The sequence below is a fragment of the Terrapene carolina genome, unplaced genomic scaffold (genome assembly GCF_002925995.2).
Source record: "Terrapene carolina triunguis isolate 2854851 unplaced genomic scaffold, T_m_triunguis-2.0 Scaffold88, whole genome shotgun sequence".
Classification (NCBI taxonomy): domain Eukaryota; kingdom Metazoa; phylum Chordata; order Testudines; family Emydidae; genus Terrapene; species Terrapene triunguis.
In genome coordinates this window covers 49,201,597-49,225,260 of record NW_020664439.1, presented here as the reverse complement: position 1 = coordinate 49,225,260, position 23,664 = coordinate 49,201,597, and the positions used below count along the sequence as shown (strand labels likewise).

The 23,664-nt window shown below is 47.7% G+C and overlaps 1 protein-coding gene across 1 annotated transcript in view; it reads left to right on the top strand.

The window, feature by feature from the left end:
• The first annotated feature begins 803 nt into the window (after positions 1-803).
• The window catches only part of MB21D2 (Mab-21 domain containing 2), a 71,488-nt gene continuing 48,627 nt past the window's right edge, over positions 804-23,664 (top strand). The window contains exon 1 of the mRNA XM_024212028.3: positions 804-1,017. Coding sequence (XP_024067796.1) covers positions 813-1,017 — 205 coding nt within the window. The 5' untranslated portion in view covers positions 804-812. The remainder of the gene's footprint in view (positions 1,018-23,664) is intronic.

Here is a 23,664-nt window from a genome sequence, read left to right as displayed (position 1 = left end):
CAGACCTATGATTCCATGGTTGTCCACCTAGCAGACTGGGGGGAGGAGGTTGGGGTTTCTGCCTTAGGGTGGGCAGGGCGGTGGGGCTCAGGGCATCTGCCCCCAGGAGGAGCCTTGCCAGGGCTCGGGGCTTCGACCCCACTCCGGCTGAAGCCCCGAGCACCAGCAGGTGCCTCCCCCGAGGCAGAAGCCCGGAGCCGTGTAGAGGCGCCCGGCTCTGGAACTTCTGCCGAGGATCCCACGCGGCTGGGAGGGTCAGTCCGCCTGGCCAGCCCGGCTAGAGACCGCCAGTAGCCTCCGCTGGGCGTGAGAAGCGGGTGAGCCCCCCGGCTCTCGGCCAGACTGGGGGGAGACCCAACGATGCTCGGTCTGAGGGATAATTACAAGCCGTAGCCCGGGCCCCAGGCGAGTCCCTCGGCCAGGGCTGGCACCCGGCGGCGGCGAGCTCGGGGCTCGCCTGGGCCCGGGGCGCCAGCTCCGGCTTCCCAGGCCCGGTCCTGGCAGAGGGCGAGGCTTGGCGCGGCACCTACCAGCAGCAGGAGTCGCCGCCCCGGGCTGGATTCGGAGCAGGCGCCGCCGTGCACACGGGCCGGGCGCCAATTCGCTCCGCGGCGCGGCCCCTTTAACGGGCTGGCCTCGGCACCAGCAGCCGCTTGTTGCGCGGCGCGCCGGGGACTGTCACATTGTTGCCAGCTCGCCGGCTGGCGGGGGGAGGGAGGGAGGCTCGCTCGGGCTGCCGAGCTCGCCGAGCCGCGGGGAGAGGCTCGCCGCCGCCGCCGCCGCTCCGGCTCCGCTGTCTCCTGTGCGCGAAGATGGCGGCGCCGATCGGCAGCAAGCCCGGACCCCCGGGCGCTCCCAGCAAGCCCGCCGGCCCCGAGCTCGATTTCAGGTCCGGAGCCCGCACGGAGGAATTGAATAAACTCATCCAGGAATTCACCAAGCACGACCAGCGGGAGTACGACGACCAGCGAGCCCTGGAGATCCACACGGCCAAAGACTTCATCTTCTCCATGCTCGGTGAGCGGGGGGCGTGGGGGGCTCGGGCAGATCCGCCGGGCAAGGGGGGGGGGCCCCGAACCCGCCTGGGCCGGGGGGGGGGCGGGGGGGGGTGATTTGTTCCAGGTTGAGGTGTTTGTTCCCCCCCCTCCTCCTTTTTAAATTAAAATTCTCTTTCCTGTCCCTGGTGTGAGTGCATGGCACACCTTCCTTCCTGGCTGTAGGTGTGCAAACACACGGCTGGTGTGTGCCTGACTCAGATTGCACACTCCTGGCCTTGGGAGGGTGGGGTCAGGCGAGGCCACTGGCACTCGCCGTTATTTATTTATTTTTTTTTCATGTATGGAGACTAGTGATATATTTGCAGATCACGGGTCGGTCTAGTTGTAGCCAGATGGTTTAGTAGCTAGCACACCAACGCTCCCATGAGCTGTGTTTCTAGGCTTGGTTGCCAAACTTGTATCCTGTGGAACCAGGGACTGTGGCTGGGCTGAGAATTCTAGTTTGCATGTAACTTCGATTCATCACAGGTGTGGGGATCCTTAAACCATACTCAAACAAATGGCAGCCACCCCACTGCTTAAATCACCCAGGCTCTTGGATGACAAAGAGTTAGCACAGATGAAATGCAGAGTGACTAATGTCTGAACTCCACTTGCAGTACAGTCACTGATGAATATTGGTTAAAAATTATTAATCTAAACAGAAACCTTTAATATAGAAAGGATCCTTTGTAATGGATCTTGACATCAAGCTTTCGGGTTGACATCAGCATCACAAGCATTTTTTCATTAAATTAACAGAAGAGTGAAACATACATGTGGCAGGTTCAAAGTTTTATCTGATATTTAAGAGTCTGAGGTCAAGCCATTGAAATAGAATGTAGGGTCAATAAATAGCTCTGTGCTTCAAGGTGTGTGTATTTCTTTCTTTCTCTCCAAAGCATATATGTAACGAAACAGGTAAAGTACATATGCATGTGCGGGGCTGCACAGAATCAATTTATTAATAATTAACCTAAACCGCATTTTGATATGAAAGCGTGATGCTGTCATAGTCCAGAAATCACTAACTGATCACTTCCTCTTTAGTCATAAATGTACAGTCCTTACATTAAACGAGTGACTACCTGCTGAACTCTGGTTATCTAGGATGACTAGCTAGTGGGTAATTGCTTGCTTTGGGATTCAGATAGTCAATATATATATTTTTTTCTTTTTCATGTAAGGCTGGAGAGGATGTAACTCACTAACTTTAGCTTGAGAACAAGGGCAAAGCGTTGAAATGTTTAATGGCACTGGTTATAACTGCGGTTTTTGGGAGGGGGGGGTTCCTTCTTCCTTTTTAAAAAAACAACAACCCTCCCTGCATGGAATTCTGGCCCCACTGAAGTCAATGGGAGTCTTGCCATTCTCGCCAGTGGGGCCAGGGTTCCACCCACTATCCTGATCTGACAAACCTCTCAGTTGGGATTTTGTGGGGAAAACATCAACAGGTAGAAATGAGCGACCGCCTCACGATAGCTTGTCTGCTTTGGTTTGTAAATAACTACACAGCATCTTTCCGAAGTGCCAGGCAGTGCATTTCTTCACCTGTACGTCTCCCCTCCCCCATGCAGACGTTGGGTGTGACGGTGGCACAACACCTTCTATTTCTTCCTCGCCAGCCTGATGGCCGGCTGCTCAGAATAGATCGGGAACTCTTGGCTACTTGGTGCTTACACAAATTAACAAAGCTTCACGGCCCGTATAATGCACAAGGGGGACTGCTTCAGCTGTAATTGTGGAGTCTGAACTATATCAGAATATCCATCAGTCACTTTCTGTCAGAATGCTGTGTGTACAAATCTGCAGGCTGAAGCATGCTGTTAGCATACTGACGTGGGGTTTTCACAGAAGTGATGTTCTCGCCTACGTCATGTCAGGCAGGTTTTGCTTGAGTCAAAATTAAACCACTTCCAGTGGAAGGAATTTTGCCAGAGAAAAGACTCCAGGCCCAGGCCCCGTGGAGGAATACCCTCTCTCACCGGTATTTAAAAAATTGAGTTTCTTGCTCCCTGTCTCATACCCTTTTTCTCCCTAGCTATTGGGCAGCTGAGCGCTGGAAGAGTTAATGAACTGCTGTTCTGCTACCTCAGACCTGGTACCGTGGTCCCAACAGCCCGTGTCCCCGAACGCTAGGGAAGATGTTCGTAGCTGCAGCCTTATGACTCTGACCTAGATGGAGCAGGTGTTTATTTATATAGTTGTTTGGATTGTGGTAGCACAACTAGGCACTCTCCCAAAGAGCTCGCAGTCCTGTTAATGCTGTAGCACTGAAAGTGCGCGTGCTGAGGAGCCCCTACTGGGTACGTTTCCCTGTTTATGCTGAGCGTCACTTGAGGATTGTTTGAAGTTTAGCTGCGTGGTTGTGTCCTCTGTGTGTTAAGTGATGGAGATGGGTGGGGCTTGCATAATTAGGGTCCTAAATGGGGAAAATTGGGGAGGAAGAATGGTCTCGTACTATCGGGACTTTGGAGATCAGGGTCTAACTTTTGGCTCTGCCACTGACTTCTTTGAGACCTTGGACAAGATGCTTATACTCGCTCTCAGTTCTCTGCCGGTAGGATAAGGAAAGCAATAGTTCCCGACCTCACGGTGCTGCTGTGATGATGAATTCCAGGAGCCTGACAAGTGTCATGGATACTGTTGTGATGGCGACCGTATTAGTATCTAGATAAAATAGTCCTGTTGGGGTGTCCTTCCAAGGCAGGACTGTTCCCTCTTTATCAGGCCGTGAACCCCAGAGAGGAATTAGCTGTGTATCAAGGAAGATTCTACGCAAAGCGTTTAGAACAAAAGAAGAACTGAACTGCTCTGGCAAATGGAGGAGGCGGCGATAGCTGCAGCTCCGGCTGTTCATGATGCACAGATGTGCTGTGAAATTTTAAAAACCTACACTGGGCTCTTAGGACTAGGAGCACTGAGTACTAAACCGACCTCTGAAATTCCCGGCGCTGCTGCTGCTACCTCAAGCTAGCCTGTGGTTTCTCTCTTAGGGGTCCTGACTCTTGGATTCTTTTCTTTTTAGGGGTGCCGACAGCCTTAAGGAAATCTGTAACTGTCCCTTTGTTCCAGGTGGGCTCAGACTTGCTTATAGCCATATAAAGAAGGGGGTGGGGTGGGGGTTATTCATCTTGATCCTTTAGTGAGGCCATTTTCACAAACCTTGACTGTTTTGTTTGTTGCCTAAATAGGTCTAATCTCCACTGGAGGGAAGGGACAAAACCTCAGCTCCACACAACCTTTTTGGGGGTGTGCAAGTCCAAACATTGCAGCCTGAGTCCATTGACAATCTCACGGGCGTTCTAAAGGGTGGTGGTGGTTCTGTCCTCTGACACTGGGCAGGTGGTGGGGTGGGTAAGATTTTCCAAAGCAGCTGATGAGTTTGCAGGTTCAGTCCCAGTGACTTTCCGCGAGACCTTTGGCCTTGTCTACATTTACAAGGGCTTGCTGGGATAGATGTACTGGGAGAGCTATACCAGAAAACCTCCCCAGGGGGGAGAGAGCTTATCCAAGCGAAAGGACACTCCTGCTGGTGTGACTGCAGCTACACTAGGGCTTTTGTTGGCATAGCGATATTGGTTAGGGTGGTAGTCTTGCTACACCCTGTGGTCCCGTCCCCCCACTAGCTTCTAACAGGCACAGCTAGGCCAGTAAAATTGTCTCATGTAGATCAGGCCTTAGGCTCCAAGGCACTTCTGTTAGGCACTCTTGGAAATGTCACTCACTGTCTATGGTAGGTGGAGAGAGACTTTGATTCTGGTGCTGTACTGAGGAGCAGAAATAGCAACGGGAGTGGAATGATCTCTCCGGAGTCAAGATTTTGTCCCTCCCTCTTTTCCAAGAGAGGCCAATCACGATAGGAGCCTCCTTGCTGATGTGCCCCTGTGCTGTTGCATACATACCACACAGCTGTTAAGAACAACCTTATTCTGCATCACAGTATCCTTTGTCTCTGGCTTTTGCTGGGTCCCTCTCCCTGCAGGCCATGAGTGTCTGGGTTTATATTTGAGGCTCTGCCTTGGGTACAGAAAATGGTAGCTATCTCAATGCAAAATCCCGATGGAAACAAGGCACAGGTGGCTCGTACCTCGATGTAGCTAGTTGAAGTCAACCCTATCCTTATGGGCCCCCCCGGGAGAATACTGGGATGTGGCTAGTCAAGATTTAAAAGCCGTGCCTTCGAATCATAGAATCTCAGGGTTGGAAGGGACCTCAGGAGGTATCTAGTCCAACCCCCTGCTCAAAGCAGGACCAATCCCCAGATGGATTTTTGCCTCAGATCCCTCAATGGCCCCCTCAAGGATTGAACTCGCAACCCTGGGTTTAGCAGGCCAATGCTCAAACCACTGAGCTATCCCTCCCCTCCTTGTCTCCTTTATCTCAATATAAACCCCCCGCACCTTTTGTGCAGTGAAGACAGCCTGAGACGCTTTGTCCTAACGGCCTCTGAGACAGTTGAGCGAACGAGCTGGAGAAGTCACTCAACTGCTATTTTGAAACGTTGGGTGGTGACGCAGGCTATTTAGTTTAATAGCTAAGAACATGTCTTCCAGGCACACGCATTCTCAAGGCGGGATTGTCAAGTCCTTGCCCAACACCCGTTCTTAAAGGCCGGGGAAATATTTGTAAAGGATTTTGGGAATGCTTGCCAAGCCCAATTTTGCTTTAAAGGCAATTTATAATTATGTTCCTACAGAAGGATGGTAACTAGGATACGTGAATAGTTTTTTTTCCTTCCACATGACTTTGCATGAACACCTAGCACGAAAGCAGCATAAACAAGACAGATGCGACTACCAGACTTGGAATATTTCTAGCCTGGAAACAAGTTGTTCAGCTTTCTCTTAGCCAGCTGATTGATTTTATTTAATAGTTCAAAATCAAAGTGGAAGCAGAAATGAGGAACAATGACACAAGTGGTAGAGTTGCTTAGGAAGGGGAGTTAAACTTTGCAATTCTAGGAAACACCTCCACTGGAAGATTTTTTTTCTCTAGTATGCAAAAATGTGTTTCTAGGAAAGCTCTGAAGCTTAATGGGCATTTCTGGGGGCTCTACTCTGCAGCGTGGCAGTTATTTCTCTTGTTAATCACTGCAGAGAACGTTTGATTTAATTCTCGCTTTGAAGGTTTTCTTTTCACTCATTCAGACACATGCAGTGTCTCTGCTGGTCCATACAAGATCTGTCCATGTGCAGCGTTTCCTTCGGGGTCCATGGTTATAATCTCACCCCACTTCAAAAGTATTTGACAATTGGAAAATGGGGCTCTAGCCAAATCGCAGCTTGTTTGTCACAGAATCGTAGAACTGGAAAGGACCTGGAGAGGTCTCTAGTCCAGTCCCCTGCACTCCTGGCAGGACTAAGTCGTCATAGTTATCAAGTGACCACAACCAGAATGGTCTGTCCCTCCTCAGGCTCTCAAGCCCCCAAACATGGGGGAGGGCTGGGTTATATGGAAGGCAGATTTGAACAAAACTTACTTTTGACTTTGCAGACACCAAACCTCTGCTGGTTTTCCCTATCACTGAACACCGTACCAAGTCCACGGACAAGTGGTATCTAAGCTGTGTCTAAATCTTGACAATTCTGTCTGCATAACATCTCTGAGGCCTTGTCTACACTACAGGGAAAAGTTGATCTAAGCTACGCAAATTGAGTTATGTGAACAGTGTAACTTAAGTCAACGTAGCTTAGATCTTTTTACTGGGGGGTCCACACTATGTGATGTCAACAGGAGACGCTCTCCCGTTGACTCCCCTTACTCTTCTCGATCTTCACTAGACCTGCTAAATCGACTGCTGATGCATCGATCGCCACGTGTTGATCCCCCAGTGTCACGGAGTATGGGGGACTCAGGGCCCTGCACCCCCGGCTTCCTGTGATTCACCATGACTCTCAGCCAGCCAGTAAAGCAGAAGGTTTATTTAGACGACAGGAATACAGTCCAAGACAGGTCTTGCAGGCGCAGACAACAGGACCCCCACAGTTAGGTCCATCTTGGGGTCCCCGGGCACCCAAGCCCCCTTGGGGGATCAGAGCCCTGTCTCCCTTCCAGCCCAGGTCACTAGCCAGCTTCCCAGACTCTGCCTTCAGCGACCCCTCCCACAGCCTTTGTTCAGTCTCCCGGGCAAAGGTGTCACCTGGTCCCAGCCCCCTCCTGGGTTCTCATGTTACAGGCTCAGGTATTTTCAGTCAGTCTCCCATCCCCCAATGCCGGCTATCCCAGCCACACTCCCCTGTCAGCATTCCCAGACCACAGTAAGAACAGACCCAGTTCGTCACACCCAGTAAGTATAGACAAGGCCTAAGATACAGCTTTTACTGTCCACACAGCTAAAACTCCTTGTTCTGCCTCTCATCTCCTGTCTTAATTACCACAACATCCTTTTCTCTGGCCTTGACAAATGCAGTCTTGCCCCGCTCATCCATTCAGAATGCAGCGGCAAAGATCGCTTCCGTAGCTTATGGTTTTGAGCATGTCACCCACTAGTTAAATTTTCAAGCAAGCACCATCATGTTTTCTCCCGTGTTGACCTGCAAGCTGGTGAGGAGGTCCCTGTAAACATCCACGAAGCTACCTTGTTATCCTCCTGCAGATTCCTCCTGGAAACTCTCCTTTTCCATGATACCTACAAAAAACACGACAGTGATTAGGCTGTTGGTGTGCCGAGGCCATGGCCTCACATGCTGACCACTGCTGTCCCGCTGTTTCCTTGTGCTCGTCCATCCATCTGTATCCATCTGTTGTCTCCTTGCCTTTTACTTAGGTTATAAGCTTTGGGAGAGGGGACTGTCTTTTTCTTCTGTTTTTACAGTGCCTAGCACAGTGGGGTCCTGGGCCATGACGGGGGCTCCTATGTAGTACAGTAATACAAATAGATAGTGACAATGTGTCCACTTGGAACTTCATGGCAGCAGCAGGGGTAAAATCCAGATCCCATTGTTTTTCAAGCACAATCCCTACCCTTTGACCTAAGGAAAGTTACTGTCGTGCAATATAGGGCCTATGCCCCAGAGTTGAGTGATTCTGATTGTGTCCAGGAGACGGCAGTGATGGATGCTATCCTGCTCTTTGGAATACATAGCTCACAGATTAAAACAAGTCATGGAACTACCAAAATGAGATTAATGGTTTGAGGAGGAAAGGACCATAGCCTTTGCAATTCTTCAGCCCTTCTTTTCAAGCAGGAGGAGATCCTTCCTGAGCTAAACTCCCCTTGATCTGAATTGGGAAGGGGGCGGGGGGAGGGGAATCATGTTGCACACTTTGAAGAAAATGCACCTTAATTCTGTCTCACTCTTCACCACCAATTTCCAACCATTTGTCTAATAAGGAGCTAGATCTCTCTCTCTCTCCCTCTCTCTAACTCTGGGCAATGTTTTTTTACATAGCCTCTGATTATAAATGAAAATGTAATAATCTTCTCTTCGGTAAAGGAGTCGTGTGCTAGCTTAGTTGAATTATTGGGGCACTCTGCTATCGTACCGGGCCGTGTGGCTGGAGTGGGTTGGGAGGGACAGAGCCAGGCTGCTGCTCGTTCCGAGGCGGCGCTGGGGTGCTGGGATGGGCGTTGCAGCACAGGGGCTATCTTGCAGCATGGATGTGCGCACACCGGAGCTTACTGAGGGAGGGCGAATTGTCCCAGCTGGCTGGTGGATTTGGTGGATGGGAAATGACTCTTGGGCAGATGTGTCAAACCACCAGCCCAGGACTCAACTTGGGCACTGAAATGTGATATGGGCCATATGTGAGTTCAAGAGACTCTCTGAACACAGCGGATATTGGAATACATTTCTACACTCCCTTCACTGGTCAAACCAATTCAAACGCTTTGGGGATCTTTTCTGAACTGGATAGTTCTTGTGGATGCAGAGGCTGCAGGTTTTAATAATAAAAATCTATTTGTAACCTTAACGTACCAGTCACAGAGATGTGGGGGTTGCTGCTTGTCTGCTAGTGCAACTTGTAACCGGGTTTCTTCCAGGCCTTCAGAATAATTCTTCCAGCAGCTGCTGCTGTTCTGACTGGCGGATGATGGCGTGGATTGCGCTCTCATTAACAGAGAAACTCCACGGCTTCCTCTTTCATCTGTGCTGCTCTGATGTGGTGCTTTTGATTGCAAATGGCAAGCTGTTCTGCCGTGAGTGGGCAACCATATCCTTGCTCTCCTTTCAGACCTCTGATCTGCGGGTCCGTATGTGCAGCGATAGCGAGCTCGCCTGGCCTGATCCCTGCACTGCGCGTACTCCTTTTGGATACATCCTCTCTCATTTTCAAAAACCTGTTTCAATGGATCTCCTCTCTCAGACAGTCTTCGGCAGTAGCTTAAATGAGAAGGAACAAACCTTCCTTGAACTGATTTGTTAAACACAGGCGTCAAAGGTACCCTCGATGCTAAGTAAAGTACAGTGGTCTTATTAACGTACTGTCTTCCATCCGTCCGACAGTATGCTTTAGTCTAATTTAGAGCATTAATTACTATATAGTTCATGCACTTTGTGCTGATTGGGTTGGTGTACAGTGTTCTGAATGAGGGGTGATTACTAATGTTAAGGTGCAGAAACCACGAGGCTGGGATGTGGGCTACCTTTTCTTCCCTCCTGCTCCTTTCCAGGCCTCTTTGGAGAGGAGGCTGCTAATAGTGCTGTGCTGCATGGCTTCTGGGCATCGAACAATGGAGACTGATGAATTTGAATCACAGCCTCATAGACTGTAGTTAAAGCATTGGACTGGAACTCCTCAGACCTGGGTTCAGTGCCCTGCCCTACCCTAGTTGGGCAAGTGCCTGAGTCTATTGACTTTCAGTGGGATTGAGGCACTTTTGGAAACTTTCCCTGACTGTAAAATGGGGATAATAATTCTTCCTCTACTTGTGCAACCTGTTTGGCTTGGCAGTGTCGGGCTGGCTTGGTGTGTCTATATATGGACTACTGCCAGGGGCTGTCATCTTGGTTGAGGTCTCTGCGGGCTGTTGTAATGTCAAAAATGAGGTGTAACTGCAGGAATGTGACCATGTTCCAGGCGATGTTAAAAGGGAATAACATTTTGAAGACTAAGATCGTGACCTTTAAGAAGAGTACTTCAGTTTGCTGTAGTATTAGTCTAAAATACAGCAACTCAGCGTTGCTTTGCTGCAGGTCTTGAGCAGTAGGACGCTGTAGGGCAGTTCTTTCTGCTAAGTCTGTGGTGAGGCCATATGTGGGATAGGGCATGCAAAACTGACCAGCAAGCTTCAGAAAGTATTCAAACAAACCCTGGAGGGAGGTACTGATGCGCTCTCCTTGCGTGCTGATCAAGCGGCTTGGCCTCAGAAAGAGGTTATAAAGTGACCTACTTATTAAGGTCTAGCAAATAATTCCCAAAGCTCCTTACAAACTACAGTTAAAAGTACAGTCCTGGCTTCAGCCAGAGCTGGTGTGGAATGTGTGGTCCAAGCTCACAGAGCAGCAGGGTGCAGCAATCGGGGACAGAAAGTGACAGCTCTCGTATATTGTTGAAACCACGGATACCGGTGTGGGTAACCACAAGGACCTAGGAAAGCGTGTAATCACACTGTGTGACACACACGCAGCCTGGGGTTGTGATTTGAGAGATGGAAAGTAGACGTGGTTGGATGTAGGATTTTTCCTTCCCCAAGTGCATCCTGCTAAGTGGAATACTCCCACCTCTCGACACAGTGGGCGCTCATGAGTGAAAGTTAGCTTGTCCAGAATAGCTGAGTATGTACAGAATATTGTTGCTGGATGCAGCTACTGAGACGTACAACGTATGTTCCTGCCACAAAGCAGGAGAGCTTGAACTGAAATGCTAGCCCGTGTGCTTTCGTTCTAAAATGTCTCTTGTCTTAAGCCATGTCTACGCTAGCAATACCGATGCAGCTGTGCCACTGTAAGATCGCTCGTGTAGCCGCTCCATGCTGGCGGGAGAGCTCTCCCGCCGACGTAGCGCTGTCCGCACCAGTGCTTCTGTCAGTGTAACTTTTATGTCGCTCGGTGTGTGTGGGGGGGGGGGGGTTCATACCCCTGAGCGACATAAGTTATACTGACGAAAGTGGTAGTGTAGACATGGCCTTAGCTTTTCCATGCATATGGTGGGACCTTTTGATTAGTAATGAAACACAATCATAGTCTCAAAGGTTAAGACAAACGCAATTAACTTCTCTGCTTCTCTTCCGCCCCTTAAATGACTGCTTCTTGGAGCAGCTAGTCCTGGAACCCACAAGACGAGAGGCAATTCTTGATTTAGTCCTATGTTGAGAGCAGGAACTGGTCCAAGAGGTTAATATAGCTGGACCGCTTGGTAATAGTGACCATAATATAATTAAATGAACATCCTGTGGCAGGGAAAACACCACAGCAGCCCAACACTGTAGCATTTAATTTCAGAAAGGGGAACTACACAAAAATGAGGAGGTTAGTCAAACAGAAATTAAAAGGTACAGCACCAAAAGTGAAATCTGTGCAAGCTGCATGGAAACTTTTTAAAGACACCATAATAGAGGCTCAACTTCACTGTATACCCCACATTAAAAAACATAGTAAGAGAACCAAAAAAAAGTGCCACCGTGGCTAAACAACAAAGTAAAAGAAGCAGTGAGAGGCAAAAGGGCATCCTTTAAAAAGTGTAAGTTAAATCCTAGTGAGGAAAATAGAAAGAAGCATAAACTCTGGCAAATGAAGTTTAAAAGTACAATTAGGAAGGTCAAAAACAAATTTGAAGAACAGCTAGCCAAAGACTCAAAAAAATTAATAGCAGATTTTTTTAAAGTACATCAGAAGCAGGAAGCCTGCTAAACAACCAGTGGGGCCACTGGACAATCGAGATGCTAAAGGAGCACTCAAGGACGATAAGGCCATTGCGGAGAAACTAAATTAATTCTTTGCATCAGCCTTCACGGTTAAGGATGTGAGGGAGATTCCCAAACCTGAGCCATTCTTTTTAGGTGACAAATCTGAGGAACTGTCCCAGATTGAGGAGATTAGAGGAGGTTTTGGAACAAATTGACAAACTAAACAGTCACCAGGACCAGATGGTATTCACCCAAGAGTTCTGAAGGAACTCAAATGTGAAATTGCAGAACTACTAACTGTAGTCTGTAACCTATCATTTAAATCAGCTTCTGTACCAAATGGCTGCAGGATGGCTAATGTGACGCCAATTAATAAAAAGGGCTCCGGAGGCGATTCCAGCAATTACAGGCCAGTAAGCCTGATTTCAGTACCGGGCAAACTGATTGAAACTACAGTAAAGAAGAGAATTGTCAGACACATAGACGAACATAATTTGTTGAAGAGTCAACATGGTTTTCGTAAAGGGAAATCATGCCCCACGAATCTACTAGAATTCTTTGAGGGGGTCAACAAGCATGTGGACAACGTGGATCCAGTGGATATAGTGTACTTAGATTTTCAGAATGTCATTGACAAGGTCCCTCACCAGAGGCTCTTAAGTAAAGTAAGCTGTCATGGGATAAGAGGGAAGGTTCTCTCATGGATTGGTAACTGGTTAAAAGATAGGAAACGAAGGGTAGGAATAAATGGTCAGTTTTCAGAATGGAGAGAGGTAAATAGTGGTGTCCCCTAGGGGTCTGTACTGGGCCCAGTCCTATTCAACCTATTCATAAATGATCTGGAAAAAGGGGTAAACAGTGAGGTGGCAAAATTTGTAGATGATACAAAACTACTCAAGATACTTAAATCCCAGGCAGACTGCGAAGAGCTACAAAAGGATCTCTCAAAACTGGGTGACTGGGTAACAAAATAGCAGGTGAAATTCAATGTTGATAAAGTAATGCAGATTGGAAAACACAACCCCAACTATACATATAAAATATTGGGGTCTAAATTAGCTGTTACCACTCAGGAAAGAAATCTTGAAGTCATTGTGGATTGTTCTCTGAAAATAGCCGAGCTCCATCCTCTTTGGAACCCCCCTTTAGGTAGTTGAAGCCTGCTATCAAATCCCCCCTCACTCTTCTCTTCTGCGGACTAAATAAGCCCAGTTCCCTCAGCCTCTCCTCATAAGTCATGTGCTCCAGCCCCTTAATCATTTTTGTTGCCCTCCGCTGGACTCTCTTCAATTTGTCCACATCCCTTCTGTAGTTGGGGGCCCAAAACTGGACACAATACTCCAGATGCGGCCTCACCAGTGCCAAATAGAGGGGAATAATCACTTCCCTCAATCTGCTGGCAATGCTCCTACTAATGCAGCTCAATATGCCGTTGGGCTTCTTGACAATGAGGGCACACTGCTGACTCATATCCAGCTTCTCATCCACTGTAATCCCCAGGTCCTTTTCTGCAGAACTGCCACTTAGCCAATTGGTCCCCAGCCTGTAGTGGTGCATGGGATTCTTCCTTCCTAAGTGCAGGACTCTGCACTTGTCCTTGTTGAACCTCATCAGATTTTTTTTGGCCCAATCCTCCAATTTGTCTAGGTCACTCTGGACCCTATCCCTACCCTCCAGTGTATCTACCTCTCCAGCTTAGTGTCACCTGCAAACTTGCTGAGGGTGCAATCCATCCCATCATCCAGATCATTAATGAAGATGTTGAACAATGTTGGCAATCATTAACAAAGGGATCGATAATAAGACAGAAAATATATTGCCTCTGTATAAATCCATAGTACGCCCACATCTTGAATATTGCGTGCAGAAGTGGTCACCATATCTCAAAAAAGATATATTGGAAAAGGTTCAGAAGAGGACAACAAAAATGATTAGGGGTATGGAACGGCTGCCATATGAGGAGAGATTAATAAGACTTGGATTTTTCAGCTTTGAAAAGAGACGACTAAGGGGGGATATGATAGAGGTCTATAAAATCATGACTGGTGTGGAGAAAGTGAATAAGGAAGTGTTGTTTACTCCTTCACATAGCACAAGAACTAGGGGTAAACAAATGAAATTAATAGGCAGCAGGTTTAAAACAAATAAAAGGAAGTTCTTCTTCACGCAGCGCACAGTCAACTTGTGGAACTCCTTACCTGAGGAGGTTGTGAAGGCCAAGACTATAACAGGGTTCAAAAAAGAACTAGATAAGTTTGCGGAGGATAAGTCCATCAATGACTATTAGCCAGGATGGGCAGGGATGGTGTCCCTAGCATCTGTTTGCCAGAAGCTGGGAGTGGGCGATGGGATGGATCACTTGATGATTACCTGTTCTGTTCATTCCCTCTGGGGCACTTGGCATTGGCCACTGTCAGAAGACAGGACACTGGGCTGGATGGACCTTTGGTCTGACCCAGTTTGGCCGTTCTTATGTTTTATATGTAAAACCTGCATTTACAGCTGCATTTGGCTCTAATACATGAGGCGATGTTTGGAGATGCTTCAGATTTTTTTTTTTGAGTTCCTTTATTAAATCTGTAACTTAGAAGAGCCGGAGAGCTGCATTTGCTGTCATTTCATGATGTAATGATTTAATCCGTTGTGACACGTTACTGCTGAGTGTCAAAGTTGATAACTCTAATCTCCATCCTTGGCTCAGTGTGGCAGGACCTGAACTACAGGGCATTTTTCAGGAACCTGCAAACTCTCATGTGTGCAGTGAGATTGACGTCCATAAACTTGTTTTGCTGCTGCTGGCTGAGGTTTTTCTCTACAACACAGCCCAGTGCACTGAAGAATCTGGAGTTTACAGCAAAGAAGAAAGAAGCAATTGAGTGCAAATTAAGTAGGACTTTGTATTCGGGAAATGCCTTAATCTCCTTTTAAATCCACTTCATTTGCCAACATTCAGAGTTGTACCATTTCTGTGGCTCAAAAGTGTCTGAATTCACCTCTCTTCCTTTCTTACCATTCTTACAACCACCTCTACTAGACCTGCACATTGGGATAATTGTTGTGCTGCTTCCAGTTTTTTAATTGCTGAAATATTAGAACTCAGACTCGCTGTACTGCCTGTACAGATCGTCAGTGCGTGGTGAATCACTGCTATTCAAGACTCAAGTAGTTTTTAATAACTTCATATTGTTTGCCATGCACAAAGAGGTGTTTGCATTTATATGGGGAGACAGGTAAGGACTGGCATTCCAACAGCTCTGCAGCCCTCTTTCCCAGCTGAGCAGTAGTCTACTTCCCAAATCTTCCTTTCATTCGCTGCATCTAGTGCAGTTTTTAAAGATTGTAGGTATCCCTCAGCTCACTGGGCCAAACCTGAAGTTGATGGGGAGGCGCTGCCTGCAGACATCTTCTAGCCAGATGCTAAATGACTTCTAGATTAGAGACAATAACAAGAAAGAACACAAGTGTGAGTGCAGATTGTACAAGCTGCAGCAACTCGGAGAACTAAATGACTGCTTTCTCTGCATGTAGAGGTCTCAGAAACTTAACAGCGCAGTACACAGAAAACAAAGGCACGAGGATTTCATAGCATTCATCTATCGGAGGGAAGAATTTCACTTGATTACATTTTTTAGAGAAACCTGACCAGAATCGCTCATTAAAGTGTTCAAGTCTTTGATGCTGCATTTCTAATGCGAGTCAGATTCCCTAGTGGCCCTTGTGGATATGTAACGAATGCAAGGTTTCATAAAAGCACATGTTCCCACTGAATGTCTTGTTTTGGGAATGCGTACACTCTTAGGGTATCTGCCCCCGGACACTGCAGCATTGACAACCTGAAGGCAGCACCAACCCCAAACAGTTACAAATCAGAAGTCAGCCCCCAAAATCATGTGGTTTTTTGTTTTTGTTTTTGTTTAAAAAGGCGGGTATCTTATTTGCCTTCTGGCTTTTGAGCTTTTAGGGTGTAGTTGGGTCACGTCTTCAAACTTTCTAATGCTCATGTTTGCTAATTCTAACTGGCTTTTTAAGAGCTGTTTTCAGCTTTTAATGCAGGCAAATAAACTTGCTTCTCTATGATGTATCTATTTTAAGAGGGCACGTCTGTATATTGAATTTTGCACAATGAATTCACTTGATCTTTCCTATTTGGTTAAACACACACATCTTGCATCACTTAAAACCAACAAAAGAAATCACTTATTCAGTTGGGGCCTGATCCTACTCCCACTTGACCCGGAGTGGCAGCCCCGGATGAGCCCCTCTGGAAAGGGATGTATGTCTCTGATTTGGTGTCTGAGTGGATGGAAGTGGAGAGGTGTTTGTCCTCAAACAGGCTCAACCCACCCTGGAACTTCAGCCCCCTTTCCCGCCGCTGCATTTGGAGAGAAGAAAATACAGCTTGTCAAGAGACCTCCTGTTGTTCTTAATTTGCCTCTCTAAATAGCACGGCTTCCGCCCTTGTGCACCTAGACAATAATAAATAACGATCCTCAGCATTTATATAGCACTTTGCCATTTTCAAAGCATGCTACGTACATTAACCAATTTATCTAAGATGCAAATGCTCCCTGAGTGAAGATACTTTTCCTTCTCTCTAAGGGAATCCACTATTAGAGCTGGATCCAGATTCCCCCGCAACCCCCCTTTCTTTAACTGCAGCTGATAGGCACCAAAATTCCGTGAAATGATGATTGCCACATATGCAGTGCCGTACAGTCCATGATCCATGAGCGTATCCCCATTGTACTGATGGGTAAGCAAGGCGCAGCAATTGAATGACTTACCCAAGGTTGTGCGTGGAGTCAAGGGCACCATTAAGAGTAGAACTCAGGCGTCCGACTCCCAGCCCCACAGCTCTAAGCACTGCTACGCACTCAGTAAATCTGTAAGTGTCTGGTGGGGAGCTGCCAGGGAGAGGCATTGATGAGGGCCTCTGTTCATGCCCAACACCATCTGCCTTTGAGGCCCCGTGGAGCCGGAGGGGATGAGTGTTGGGCGCCTGGGCACTGGTTTGGGGCCTCCAACTTGTGCCACGTGGGTCACTCGTGAGCCAGGCAGCAGTGACTCTGGTTATTACTGTCTTGTGCTGTGAACAGCTCTGTAACCAATCATCAGCCCGCCCAGCAACCATAGGGTCACCAGCTTTTACAAGACAGTGACCCAGTGGGCGTGGTAGTGCCATGTGGAGATCTTGAGCCTTTAGCACGGTTTGGGAATGGTACGGTAATAAACCAACCCCATTTAAAATAAATAAATAAATAAAAAAGTCTGTCCCAGTAGGAGAATAGAGGATAGACTCTCTACCTAATTTTGTAGCAGACAGGCCAGGTCCCCAGCAGGACGGAGGTGGTTCTGCCACAAGCGAGGTGGGGTATAACTTTAGGATGCCATGGAGGAGGAAAACCAAATTCCTGAATGCTATCAGGCACAGCTCAGTGGGGGCTCACTGCACTCCAGCACATGGGGGGGGGGGGGGGGGGGAGTGCCCGGGGAAGGGAGACATGGAACAGGGGGGGCCAAAGGTAGGTTAAGCTGGGGGGGGGGAGGGTGCGGGGTGCGGGGCGTGTTAGAGCCGCAGTAGTGTCTACAGCGCTAAGCTGCAATAGTAGCTGCAGCGCACGGCTTGGGATTCCTTCCCTTCCCAGCTTGGTGCAGAGAATAGATGTGTCCCCGAATGCACAGAAATCTGGCATTTCCATCCCGACATGCATGGACGCTTCAGGCTCTAGCCACTTGTCTAGTTTGTCCTTTGTTTTACAACCGACTTTTTAATAGCTTTAAATAACATCTGTTAACTAAAGTGAGGTGTTCGATGAACCGTGTGCCTGCAGACCTGCACTGAAATGCCCAGAGACGCTACTGGACCCGAGCTAGCGTCCCACTCTCATGGGCCAGTGCGCTGTGCAGAGGATACAGTTAAAAAATCACAATCGCTGTGTCGGCATGTTTCTAACACACAGGGAGAAGAACCAAGGAGAAAGTGGGCAGACTATCGGCAGCATTTCCCCATCTGCCAGAGGCTCAGAATGCTCCCCATCATGGGCCAGGGGCGTAGATACAGCCAGCTGACTGCAATGAACAGGGAAATGAGGCTGGGGAGGGAATATCTTTTTATTGGACCAGTTTCTGTTGGTGGGAGAGACCAGGTTTCAAGCTTCACAGAGCTCTTCTTCAGGCCTGGGAAAGGAACTCCCAGTGTCACTGCAAATTGCAAGGTGGAATAGATTGAAGGTAGCACATATTGTAAGGGACCGTTCAAGGCAGAGAGGCCCGTTAACACGTCTGCAGTCGTAGGACAAAAAGAGAGGGTTAGTGGGTTACAGATTGTTGTAATGTGCCATAAATCCAGTGTCTGTTCAGTGTGTGATTTTTGGTGTCTGGAAGGGTAATGAATTTAAACTCCCAGGCTTGTCTTTTGGGTGTTGTGCAGGTTTCCTTTGAGGATGAGGACTGATAGGTCAGGTATAGAGTGATGGCTTTAGGAAAAGTGTTCACCCACAGTTGATAGGGTGTTTTTGTCTTTCTCTCATTTTCCTGTACGAGTTCATTCGAGAGTGCAGTGATTGTCTGGTTGTATCCGCATAGTTCTCGTTGGGGCATTTAGTGCGCCAGATGAGGAACACCACCCATTGCTGTGATAGGCACGTGTAGGATGCCTGGATCTTGAAAGATGTGTTTTGGGGGGTGTTGATGACTGTAGCAGTGGAGATATGTCTGCAGGGTTTGAGCACAAGAGACCTTGAACAGAGAGGAGCACCATCACAAGTCTTCTCCTGCTCCCATCAGCCAGTGGCAGAACTTCCATCAATGTGAACAGGTCCAACCTGAGCAGCTAGAAGCCGTCCAGAGTTAAGCAAGACAAATCGACATTAGAGTGCTATGGAGGGAGGGAACAGGGGGAGAATGCAGGTTTGTCTCTGCCTTTCCTGCTCCATTCTTCCCACAGACCTTCCCTTTTTACCTCCTTCGACAGAACAATGAGAGCAATCCCCTATTTAAATTACCCCTGTGATTTGGCGTTAAAATGTTAACTGCAGCCTCTTCAGTAATTGCACTGATGTCGGAAAGCTTCTAAAACGCTGGGGATGGGGAAAGAACCTACGTTGTGCTGGGGACGGCGGAGAGGCCTCTAAACCAGCCCTTTGATGCTGGGCTCCTGCTGTTCCAATGCAAATAAATCTTCCACTAAATAACGCTGTAAACAATTACAATGGGATTTGAGCGCCAAGATCGCTGCCCCATTGAAGCTTTTTACATTTTTCAGTCAGAACGGAGAGACTAGAGGCAGCCCAGGCCACATTCCTCAAATACCACCCCAGAGGAGCTGTGCTCAGAGCAGACGTTCCCTGGGCTGGCGGAGAGTGGGGTGTGGGTATTTTTAACTCTCTGTTTGTGAGTTAGGACCCCACAAGATGATGGGTTAGTGTGCAAATGCAGGCGAGCTACTCATTGTCTGTAGCCTAAGGCACAAAGCCATGAACTCCTGCTGAGCCTCATGCCGCAGGGCTCGGCTCGCTCTCTGGAGCCCGTAGGCTTGGTTCGCGGGCTCTAGAAGTGGGGGCCATCTTTGGTAGATTCATTTGCAGGCCTGAGTTTGAGCCGCCAGAGGGAACAGCCAGTGTGGAAGGAGATTCCCTGGCCACTTTGGCTGAGAGACCAGCTGGTGTTCCCAGGGTGGCCCATTTCATGGACACGGAACAAGCCAGGGTTCACAAACACATTGTCCCTCAGACTCGGTCTGGGTGACTTTGATGGGAACATTTTGCACAGGGCAAGAGACTAACCACTTTCCCCAAGACAACTGCTATATTAAAAAGAGCTGAAGGGCTCTTCTCCACACTGAGCCAGGCCACCATGACTCACGGTGCTATTTCAAACTGGGTTGAAAAAGGCTGCGTGGAAGTTTTTTATTTCAGTTTAAACCAGGTTTATTTCTGTTTAGCTGGAGTCTGCTAGGAACAGATGTAAGCTAAACCAAACTAAACTGCTCTTAAACCAAAATAAGATTCCCACACAGGGGCCTACACTGGTTTAACTGAATTGCTGCAAATGCAAGAATGAAATTGCATTATTCATGGGACCATTTCCTGGCCAGTCCGGCCAGCACACAGCCTCCCTTATCCCATACAGATAACTCTGCTTTGGCAGGGAACTCAGCAGGAGGGATTGGGGAAAGGAGACGTCTCAAGATCTGAGCGCCTTCACACTCCCTCCTTCCCTGTCCCCCAGGCCACTCAGCTCAGCCGTAGAACATTTCTCCTTAGCATGCTCATGAACAGCTTACCAAGCAGCGTCTCCACAGGGATGGAGTCAATACCAACTGGGGCAGAAAACTCCAAGACCATGCCTTTTTCTGTGCATGGTGCCCCTCAAATGTGGTCTTTGCAGAATTGCGTAGGCCACTGCAACACACTCACAGTGGATCAGATTTGGGTTTTTCATCCTTTAAATAATTTTCTAACGTCACTGTGGTAGAGAAAAGCTTGAAAAATGCTTGCACAGAGATTTAATTTAAAAATGACTTGTTACTTTGCAAGCTTGAGTCTAAAGTTTAGCAAGACATTTCAGTCTTCTTTTTCCTTCTACCCTTAGTTAAGTGCCAGTGAGGTGTCACTCCGGACAGTAGGGTTGCCAGGTGTCCAGTTTTCGACTGGAACACCTGGTCGAAAAGGGACCCTGGCGGCTCTGGTCAGCACTGCTGACCGGGCCGTTAAAAGTCCAGTTGGTGCGGGATTGGCAGAACACCGACTTAGACCACAATTCCCTTTACTGAGGCCTGGTCTACACTAGGACTTTAATTCGGATTTAGCTGCCTTAATCCGAATTAACCCTTCACCCGTCCACACTACAGAGCCAGTTAATTCGAATTAAAGGGCCCTTTAAATCGATTTCTGTACTCCACCTCGACGAACGGAGTAGAGCCTAAATCGATTTTGTTAATTCGAATTAGGGTTAGTGTGGACGCACACCACCGAATTACTGTGTTTAAGTTAATGGGGTAGTGTGGCCGCACACCACCGAATTAATGTGGTTTAAAACCGAATTAAGGTGCTTAGTGTGGCCGCGCACAATCGAATTTATACAACCTGTTTCCCAAATTCGAATTATCTAAATTCGGATTAATCCTGTAGTGTAGACATACCCTGAGGCTTATGGGACAGACCCCTTGTATATTGACAGAGGAACTGGAGAAGAGCAAATGTAGTACCTGCCTTTAAAATGGGTGACAAAGACGATCCGGGAGAATTATAGACCAGTCAGCCTAACTTTGATACCTGGGAAGATAGTGGAAGTTATTAAACAATTAATTTGTAAGCACCTAGCGGATAATATGAATAGAAGAATAGCAAGTATAAATTTGTCAAGAACAAAAACATGCCAAACCAACCTAATTTCCTTCTTTGATGAAGTTACTGGCCTAGTGGATGGGGGGAAGCAGTAGACGTGACATATCTTGCTTTATTTATTTTATTTATTTATTTATTGTGTGGAGTTTGTAGTGCTGGTGGTGGTTTTTTGTTTTGTTGTTTTAAAGTAAGGCTTTTGACTCGATCCCATGTGACATTCTCACAAACAAACTATGGAACTGTGGTCTATAAAATTACTATAAGGTGGCTGAAAGACTATACTCAAAAAGTAGTTATCAACGGCTTGCTCTCAAACTGGGAGGATGTATCTAGTGGGGTCCTGCAAGGATCAGTTCTGGCTCCGGTAGAATTTATATTTTGATTTAATGACTTGGAGAGTATGTTTAGAAAAATCTCTGGATGACACCAAACTTGAAGGCATTGCAAGCACTTTTGCAGGGCATGATTCAAATTCAAAATGATCTTGACAAATTGGAGAACTGGTCTGAATTCAACAAGATGAAATTCAGTAAAGACAAGTGCAAAGAACTTCACTTAGGAAGGAAAAATTAAATGCACAGCTCCAAAATGGGGAATAGCTGGCTAGGTGATAGTACTGCTGAAAAGGTTCTGGGGGTTGTGGTGCATCATAAACTGAACATGAGCCAACCATGTGATGCCGTTGCAAAAAGGCCTAATATCACTGGGGTGGGAGAGCAGTATTAACAGGACCGTCATCTGGAAGACACCAGAAGTAATTGTCCTGCTCTGCTCGGCACTGGTGAGGCCTCAGTTAGAGTGCGGTCTCCAATTCTGGGCACTGAACTGTAGGTAGGGTGTGGATAAATTGTAGAGAGTCCAGAAGAGAGCAAGAAAAACGGTAAGTTTTAGAAAACCGTACCTGTGAGGAAAGATTAAAAAGCCTGTGCATGGTTAGTCTTGAGAAAAGCAGACTCGGGGGGACCTGATGAGTCTTCACCTGTGGTAAGGGCTGTTGTACCGAGGACAGTCTATTGATTTTCTCCATGTCCACTGAAGGTGGGACAAGAAGTACTCGGCAGCAAGGGAGATTGAGGTTAGACATTAGGAAAAGCTTTCTAACTCTAAGGCTAGTTAAGCTCTGCAGTAGCCTTCCAAGGGAAGTGGTGGAATCCCCGTCACTGGAGGTTTTTAAGAACCGGCTGGACAAACACCTGTCAGGGCTGGTCTAGGTTTACTTGGTCCTGCCTCAGCACAGGGGGCTGGACTTGATAACCACTTGAGGTCACTTCCAGCCCTACATTTCTATGGTTCTATGACAGCCCCAAGAGCCCTGCCTCCTTCTTTGGACTTGTCTTCGATGGACTCTCTGAGACCAGATTTGGAGAGCTGAGTGCATCATTTCCCTCAGTCTGTCGATCTGACTTCAGTCAGCTCAGATAAGCCTAGCATCTGCACTGAGCATCCCCCTGGCTCGATGCACGACAATGGCTCCATTTCCTTAGTGGTGGCCAGATAGCAAATATGCACGAGAGGTTTGGGCTGAACAGCCAGGGAACCAACTGCTTGGAGAGACGCATCCAATTTTAAGTGTTTCTACCGACTCTCTGATTTTAAACTAGTGTGAAGCGTCCCTGACGTTCTTGGCTCTTTCCTCTGTGTGTCTGCTAGCCCACTGCACTCCTCCGCATCACTTCACTCACTGCCAGGCAATGCTGGCTTTCTGGGCACTTGTCAGTTAAAGGGGGCAGGAGGGACTCCAGAGATGCTACTGTAGTAACTTTTAACCTGACGTAAGTGACGTAATCACAGCGGAAGATGCTTGCAAGATTAAAGCTACAGGGCTCATTCTGAAATTTTGGCTAGATTCACATGTGGCCACTAATTCCATCCTGAGCACAGTAAGCTGTCGTTTAGAGCAGGTGAGAACATGTTCATGACGTTCCTGTTGTATTCATTTAAACGGAATACATGGGCCCAAAGTGTTACCATAACCCAGTCAAACAGTGATAAACAAGGTTCGGGGTTTTGCATACAGAGACTTCAGCCTGCTTGGCACCATGGCACTCCCATTAAAAATCTTTTTAACCTTTCATTAAAGATCCAGAAAAGAAGGGAAAACAGTTAAAGCATTGAAATGTGCAGTATTAAGGCTTTCATTTTAACTGCATCCCTTGTCCCCTTTCTTTTTAGCTGGAGAGTTTTTTAGAAGGAAAAACCCCCTTGTTTGACAGGCTCTTAGATGGTGTTGGAGATTGTAATAACGGTGCTTTGGGGGAGAAGAGAAGTTAGCTGAGATGGGCCAGAGCTGCAGCTGCTGCTGTTAGTCTGATCCCATTTCATCTCAGGCAGCGTTTGGCATTCAGCTGGAGCTGGCAGAGGTGGTGATGTCATCTGGGTACCTCTCTTTTGCCCCTCTGGTCAGGACACCCCTGGAGATCGGGATGATGAAGGCCCAGGGACTCGGGAGATAGTGAAACGTGCTCTAATGGCCACTTTTTCTCCTCAG